Below are 8884 nucleotides of genomic sequence, written 5' to 3' on the forward strand. Positions count from 1 at the left end.
TCCTGGCCAGGCCACCTTCTAGGCCTGACCTTTGTCTGCAAGGATGTTCTGCCAAGCAGGAAGGACAATCTACAGGTGGAGTGCCCACCGCAAAAATAAAAACAGGTAGGAGCTAGCTGAACCCAGCTATTTGTGACTGTTCCGCACAGAGAATTTGTGTCCCTTCAATGGACTCCTTTCCCTATCAAATAGCGGAGCACAGCTACCAGCATTCTACTCCTCTGTTCTCACTACATTATCTGGTGCTCCCTCTCACATTTAGGAAATGCCAGTAATCCACATATGTTTTGTGGGGAAAAGCAGCCCCTCTTCCATCTTTTACTCAGGTCCAGGATGTGGGATTGCAAAATGGAACCCACATTCTTGCAGTACTCCTGCATTCCATACTCCTGCTTCTAGATAAAATGCACAACACGCTGCCTGGCACACTACTGCTTGTAGCATGCATGCACACACACGCAATGCACTGAAGGCACAATACTGCTTTTAGCATACACACAAACGTATCAAGCAAGAAACGACGCTTTTAGGATTCCAGGTTCATCGTGAGCAGCGGAACTATAGATGAATGGGCCGGTAGGTGCACATTCATAATCATAGTTAAAAGGCCTGTCCTTATAATTCAGAATTACATTACACTGCCCTAACTCCGCTCCATGCATGAAACCTTCTACATGGACACTACTCTGTTCTCACTATGAGGGTATCCTTGGTGCATTCCTTCCAGTTCAGAACTAGGTCCAGAACCTAACAATTTTAAAAAGCAGACATAGGGCAATGCACATGCATGGGATTAGTGTGTGAAATGACCAAAAAACAGAAGGTAGGATCATGTATGCACTTTAAGCAGGACAGGCGACACCACTGTACATCATACATGGAACATTCCCATCCCAACATATGTGCTAACATTGATGCAGTAGGACACCAATTTCTGATTTACACCACAATCAATAGGGTATTCATATGAGATTAGGTTTAACACCAGGGCAATTCTACATCTGTGGATGCACAATTACTGCATCAAATTACTGGGTACTTGAGACAATAGCCATAAGATAGCCCTCTGGGCTAATGCACAGGTTCAGGATACCTGTGCATTGCACTACTGTTCTCAAATTAACAAAAGCCCCTGTGCCCCATGCTAGGGCTGTGATAGGGACGAGGCCCAACCAGAATGATACAGCAAGCATCAGCCTGACACAGGTACTACAGCAGGGAACATATGCAGCCAGACTGGAGGGCATTCAATCGTCCTTACAGGATCAGCGGCAGGAGAGAGGTAGTTAGCCTCAGAGAGCAGGTGCCTGCTGTATCAAGGTGTCTGTGGCAGGAGAGATCAAGCAATACAGGGTGTTGGAGAGTAGGCACAATGCCATTCTGGGTTTGTAACTGGGCACATCAAGCAATAGAGAGGCTGTGAGAGCAGGCATTGAAACATAAAGGCCCTGTCACAGCGTTTGCACAGGCACTGTTTGCTCAGGGTCTTTAAGGGATACTAGGCAGCAACAGAGGTAGTGTGATAACCGGTACCAATCAATACAGGGTCTGTGATAGGACAGGGAGCCATGGAGGGAGTTAGTGAGCAAGGTGTGTGATAAGATTGAGTGCAGTAATGGAACAGGAACCAGCCCTCAAAGACTATGGGTCTCATAGAACCTGTTTTGTGTTCCTTAGTGGCAGTATGTATACCCTGTAACCATCTGCAGCCTCCTCCATAGTATTCACTGAAGAATTTAGTGATCCCTAAACACCTCTATACATGCCTTGTGATCTTCTGCAACTTTCCCTCTGAGGCTCATACAATGAATTCTCAGTCATCACTGAACACAAACACACACCCCTTATACTGTCTGTAGCCTTCAGAATGACTTAACGTGTGATCTCAAAACACCCACACACATACCTTGTACTCCTCTGCAGCCTTCCCTTTGAGTCCAAGGGAGTGACTTCACTTGTGATCCCATCACACCTACACACATACCGTGTACTCCTCTGCAGCCTTCCCTATGAGTCTCAGGGAGCGACTTCACTTGTGATCCTATAACAGTCTCACACACACCCAGCACTGCTCTGCAGCCTTCCCTATGAGTCTCAGGGAGTGACTTCACGGGTGATCCCGTAACACCCGCAGACATACCTTGTACTCCTCTGCAGCCTTCCTATGAGTCTCAGGGAGTGACTGCACGTGTGACCCCCTCACACCCACAAACTCACCTTGTACTCCTCTGCAGCCTCCTCGATGGGACTCACTGTGTGAGATTTATGGTCCTTGGACTCTCGGCAGACCACACATATCATCCTCTGATCCTCTTCACAGAACAGCCTCAGTCTCTCCTCGTGTTTCTCGCACAGATGCTCCTCCGGGGGCTTCACGGGGGGCAGGTGAAGCTGTTTTAACATTTCCACAATGTTCCCCAGTTGCCTGTTGGGTCGGAGACTTCTCCAAGGTGATATTTCTCTGCACTGCGGACAGGGGAAGTTTTCATCTCTTCCTTCCCATCTCTGAGTGATGCAGGAGCGGCAGAAGTTGTGCCCACAGTCAATAGTCACAGGATCAGTAAAATATTCCAAACAGATGGAACAAGTGGCCTCATCTTTGAGATTCGCGCCCTGAGCTGCTGCAGCCATGATCCACGGAAATGCAGGGAGGGAAAGGCAAGTTTCGTTTCTCTGTGTAAAGTGGGTGTGTGTGTCTCCTCCTGTGTGTGCTGGGACTTGCTGGTTCTCTGTACAGAGGGAGTGTCTGTGTGTTTCCTCGTTTTGTATGTGAGTGACTAATCTATGCTCAGAATTCAATGGAGGTGTATGGCAGGGATCAGCCTCACAGGAGCCTAAGAAGTGGCAGTGAGTCATTCTGACCCCTCAAGTGATGGCAAAGAGACCATATTATACATGGGATTCTGTAATCATTATAATCGGCAACTTTGGATGCACCTAGTCCCTGATTATAAAGAAAAGACCTCAGAACTTCATGTGTGATTTCATTATAAATGATTACAGTCCTGTTTGGACGTCCAGGTGCAATGCAGGTCAGGTCACAGATCATAATTAAACAGCTATTGAAAGCAACAAACGGAATGTTGCTTTTCTTTCTTCTGCTCTATTCTCATAGCTTACAATGACAAGCAGAGAGAATATGTATATTTTTACACTAAGAGAAAAGCCAGAATCGTTCTGCATGTTTCTACACATTTTGAGCAAGTACAGCTTTTTTTTCTTGTATTGAACTGTTTCTAATATTTTCTGCAACAAATATCTAACCAGTCTTTGATTTGTTCAAATATGCAGTAGAGGATACATTTTTATTATTCATGTTTGCAAACATGTTTGTTGTTTCATATGAAAGCACTACGCTCAAAGGGGCATATTTATGAGTGGCTTTCGTTGCTGTTTGACGCACCAGCGGCGCAGTCAGGACGCCATATTTAAAAGGCAATGCATTTGGACCAATGCGTCAGTTTTACTATGTCTGCATTGGAAAATACCTGCACCACAACCGGCTGCACTATGCTGATCTTAAAATATGCAAGGCAGGTCTTCCCTCATAAATTCTAGCGTAAAACTAGTGCTGTGATTTTTATGGGTTTCTAAAAAAGTGATGTATCATCGGCAAGCAGCATGCAGAGCCTGAAATGCATCACAATTCTTGGGAATTGCCATACCAGGCATGAGAAAAAATGCAGTGGCTCTGGTACATGAAGACAGCACACACAAAATAGTTTGGCAAACTCAACTACGCTATGGAGGTGCTCATTCTTCAGCTAGGAGTAGCAAGGAAGCCACGACTACCACCACCATGTAGGCAGCACAGGAGAAGGGAGCGTGTCTACAGCCAAAGGTTTTCCCTCATTGACCTCAGGGAGGATGAGGTTATCACATATCATAGACTCCGGAGGAATTCCATCATACATCTGTTGAACCAGATTGAGCTAAGTCGGCAGCCACCAGCTGGCCCGTCCACCAACATCCCTCTGCAGGTCAAGAGGATAGCAGTCCTCTCTATGCTGACATCTGATTCATTCCAGACCACAACAGCCACACTGGTGGGAACATCCCAGCCATCTGCCTCTGCATTCCATGCCTCTGTCCTGGATGCACTCATCAGCTTCCTAGCCCAGTACCTCCTTTTCTCCAAGACACACAACAACAACAGCTGGACACCAAGCAAGCCATCTATGCCCTTGTTGGGTTTCCACATGTCTTGGGACATGGACTGCATACATGTGCAACGGGTTCCCCCTGCAGCAACATCACACCTGTACACGAACCGGAAGCACACATACACTATCAACATGCAGGCCATTGTGGACCATCAGGGGATCTTTACACATGTGCTTCCAAGATATCCAGGGAGTGCATATGATGCCTTCATCTTCAGGCACACCATCGTAAATAACTGGGTCCAGAATGGGCGATATGGGAATGGCCTATTTGTTCGTAAGCAAACGTGAAGTACATTATAGACCTACTAACAGTAGCAAATGTATGACATAATAGCCATCTCTGTGTCAGTTGATGAAGATAGGGCCTTTTGTCTGATAGATGTGCCTCGTACATGCACCATTCATCATGGTACACATGTACTCAAACCCCAAGTCACACATGTTAAGACATGCAAAGCCACTTTCTGTGTCTTTGAATGGCGTAAAGGTACAGAGCAATGCAACTTTGGCCAAAATGCAGTGTAGCATCACTGTTTGCAAGGAAACTGTTCCATGGGCGTTCTGGGGTGTCTCCATGCAACTCTCATGGTTCATGAGGCATGTCATGTATCCCACACCAGGTAAACTTTGGAATGTGACAAATCAATTAGGTTCATCAGGTGATGTGTAACAAGGAAACTGAGCTGGTCAGCCAAGTCACTAACAATTTCTAAGCATGTTGCAGCCAGTGGCAAGCATATATAGATGGTCATGGCTCTTAGGGTACATCATGTGCAAGAAGGTGCCCCCCACTGGCATAAAGACAATCCCACATGCAATGCAGGTACCCAAGTACTGTGGTACACATGAAAAACACAACGTAATGTGTCTAAATGTGGAGTACAGAGCTCCTTGTAACAACATCAGTATGTCCCACATAAATATGGCTCACATTTCAATACATATGTGTGTATCAAAGCACACCATGAAAACTTCCCTGGCTAAAATCAATAGTGTAAAGCTGACAATAAATAGCATTACTTTGCATGTGACATGTTTGACCTGCACCTAATTGATGTATCAAAATCACATCGCTAATTTAGCGAACAATGAAAAACGGCTGTGCCAATACCATGTAGGCCACCAACTAAATTTGTGGCTGAACACTGACATATGCATGTGTCAGTGTTAAACATATTGGCAATGTCACAACCTAGCTATGAAGAAACAACTATCCACATTTCTGATCAATAATCTGTCACTTCTCACATTTGTAAGTGTGTAGAACATAGAATGATCAATAACATTTCTAAATAGACATCACAGTAAACTAGTGGACACAAATGAAACTCTGGATGTAAAAGTGTACAATGTATCAGGCCATGTTCATCATTTGCTATTACACAGAGAACTGAAACAGACGTGTAAACCTTTGGGCAACTGTGTAAGTAAAATATACTCTGAAATGCCATAATACGATTGTATGAGTCATTCAGTACACATGGCACACGTGGACAGGAATGTAGCTGTAACAGAGAGCAAAAGCATTGACCATTGTAATTTCTGTTTATGTTTCAGCTGACCAAGGATATGGTCTGCAACCATGGGTCATGACACCAATAGCGCATTCCCAGACTGAGCCAGAAAGAAATTACAAGCTGGCACTGGTCAAGGCCCACACCATCTAAGAGAGTAGCTTTGGTGTACTGAAGTCCAGTTTCAGATGCCTGGACATTGCAAGGGGTAGACTGCTCCACTCTCATCTATGAGCTGTAAAACCATATTAGTATGTGCCATTCTCCACAAAATCTATGTAAGGACAAATGTCCCGTGGGACATGGACTATGATGTCAGTGAAGGATGAGGATGGAGGAGAGATCCAAAATACAGTGGCTGGGAATAGGCGAAATACCACATTGTTCATTTTTTTTCTTGAGTGACATACTTTGTAGGACTGAATGTCCAAACATAATAGAATAGTTCAACATGTAATAACAAGTTTGTGTCCATTATTTGTTTTGGCCTGTATGTCACAGTCCCAGTAAACATCAACTCAGTCACATCTTGCCAACTAGGAGTAGGCCTCAAAATGTAGCTATCATGTACCAACATTGTGCCATGCCTCACATCTTTCATTTGCACACATACAAAACTGGTATGTGAAGCAATGCACTGCATTAAAAGGACAGAACTGCCATGCCACATTTCAAGATTCACATTTATCGTTACTTTTTCCTTGCACTTGAGTAGTGAAGATCTGCACAGCCACCAGTCTTTCTGTGTTGTGCAACAGCTAGGTGTACAGCAGATAGTACTCAATGAAGTGAAGAGTACAAACCACAAACTCACACACCTGAAAATAACCTCACATTACAGTGTGTCTCACCAATGTGTTCCGTTGCAGATTAATGGTGTTTTGCTCGAACTCATGTTGTAGTAGATACCATCAGAGGATGAGTGACAATTGTCATGGATAAAGGTCTACTGTCCTGCAAATGTGTAAAAGCAGTAACTTGGAAGAACACATGCATGTGCTATTTACCCCCAAAGCAAAGCACATGTGAACTAGTTCCTGCCTACAGTGTCACATATACCTCATCAAGTTACAGTAGATAAACAACACTTCTGCCATTCATTGCTCAGCAATGCATTGAGGGCCGAAGGGCTGTAAAAATGCAACATAACCAGATGACATTGTACAAAAGTCCGAACTGAAAATGGAAATGTAATATGAAAAAATATGAACACCTGAAGGATACGGAAATGTCAAGGGTGTGATTTCACTGGGATCGAAAGTCAGACACACATGCATGTGCATACACACCAATCATTGCACATTGTCAGATGGCGTGATTTAGATGTGAACTTACCGTAGCATGGCAAGAGTTGTGCACCTATGACCTGAGTGTACAAGTGCAGAGTTGAGTGGATCAAAATATATGCTGTCCAACCAAAGGTGAAATATAAGTTGAGTGTGTGCCATTACATATGGCTGTGTCAGGGAATGCAGTCTCCTTGAACCAGAAGGCACTCATAAAGGCCTGCATTCAGAGTCCCTGTAGTGGTACGAACGTTGACAGGAGTAACATACACATCATGTGTGAATGGCAGCTTGTTACTTGAACATCACAAACATTATGGACTATTTAACCATGTTTCACTGCAGTGGTTAATGATGGTACACTCACCAATTTGAAAGGTGTGTTGCTGTGTGACACACTAACCCCAGATCATGCTTTATGATATATGTGCTCATGATAACACCATGTGCAGCACGTGTGGGTCTCAGGAAGACATGCATAACCAAAATATTGCAATGTGTAACTGTCTGCACATGCAGAAATTGTGTGTGCTTCTACAGTGTGTTCAGCTACAAACCCTCTGCCACAGTCCAAAGTGAGTGTAGTACCAAACAGTGTGCAACTGAGTGTGTGCCCTGCACTTCATGATGTATATTGCCGGCTTAAATATGTCAATCACAGTATAGCTCACATTTCCTGTGAGTGTAGAAAGAGGGGCATTTAATGTGCATGGCCACACAGTGTAGCACAAATAGTCTCCCTAAGCCATATCATTATTTGCAAATACATAGCAAGTTAAGTACCATATCTAACAGAACACTTAAAAATGTTGACTTTTGACCTATGAAGGTGCTGGATTGGCCATCAAAGGCCAATGCAGGCACACTTGCCCCATGAGGCAAGGACGCAACTGTTATATGCAGGAATGGATATGATTTTGTTGGTGCATCTTACTGTAAACCCAAACATTCTGTTAGCCCTAGTGCTCCATCTATGTCTGCTGCTGTGCACAAGACACAGAAACAATCAAAGTAAAGATAACATTTTAAGGCCTAACTACATGTCACATCAATCCTGCCGAGGCAGTATAAATTACGGGACTTTGCATTGGGCTGCACAGCATTTTATCTTGTTGGCCTGCCCTACGCCAATGTGAAAGGGCAGGAAAGCACCATATTTAGGCAATACAGTGCATTTCTGTCCTTTCTGCCTGCACTGTGGCATTTTTGGCTGCCTAGCGCCAATGTAGTAACTCTTGCACCATGGCACAAGAGTTTCTCTGTTGCATGCAGGATTGTTTTTGCGCAGGAAGGAACACCTTCCTGCACAAAAACAATCCTTTGAGGGGTCGTCATCTTTCGATGTGAACATGAAAAAAAGGAAAAAAGAGAAATTAACATATTTGTCCTTGTTAGGCCTCACATTGCAAGGCGTACGGATTTGACACTTCCTCAGGTTTATATTAGTTTGTAAATCTGGGGCTGCATCAAATTCCATGGGTGTTGCATGGGCAAACCCACCATAACACCCATGGAATGCCTACCAGGCACAGAGTAAGGCAACACAGCAATTTGCACAGCGTCGCCTTACTCATGATTTATGAGACCACTCAAACCTACCCAGAGTGGCTTTGCGGGGCTTCATAAATCTTTATGAAGCCCATTGTCACGCATATACCACTTCATGTGTTGCAAAAGTGACAGAGGGCTCTCATAACTAAGCCCCTATGTATGCTGCACAATGCAGCACACATGGCAACAGGACAAAACAAGGAGAAATCAAGGTATTTTACCTCAGTGTGACTTCCCTAGGGACCCATAAGGTATTTGCACATCCCCATTACTCAATCAATCACACCTTTGATGCATGCTCCAGACATGTCATGATGGTAACATCTGAACTCCACCATCCAGCCTGCTCAGGGCTACAAGCTGATTA

General features: G+C 44.3%; 1 protein-coding gene across 1 annotated transcript in view; it reads right to left on the minus strand.

Annotated features, from left to right (window-relative positions):
- LOC138282991 (E3 ubiquitin-protein ligase TRIM39-like) overlaps window positions 1-2701 on the minus strand; it is a 218001-nt gene extending 215300 nt beyond the window's left edge. Inside the window, exon 1 of the mRNA XM_069221084.1 lies at window positions 2218-2701. Coding sequence (XP_069077185.1) covers window positions 2218-2631 — 414 coding nt within the window. The 5' untranslated portion in view covers window positions 2632-2701. The remainder of the gene's footprint in view (window positions 1-2217) is intronic.
- Between the last annotated feature and the right edge of the window lie 6183 nt (window positions 2702-8884).

This window comes from Pleurodeles waltl, chromosome 2_2, assembly GCF_031143425.1.
Source record: "Pleurodeles waltl isolate 20211129_DDA chromosome 2_2, aPleWal1.hap1.20221129, whole genome shotgun sequence".
Taxonomy (NCBI): domain Eukaryota; kingdom Metazoa; phylum Chordata; class Amphibia; order Caudata; family Salamandridae; genus Pleurodeles; species Pleurodeles waltl.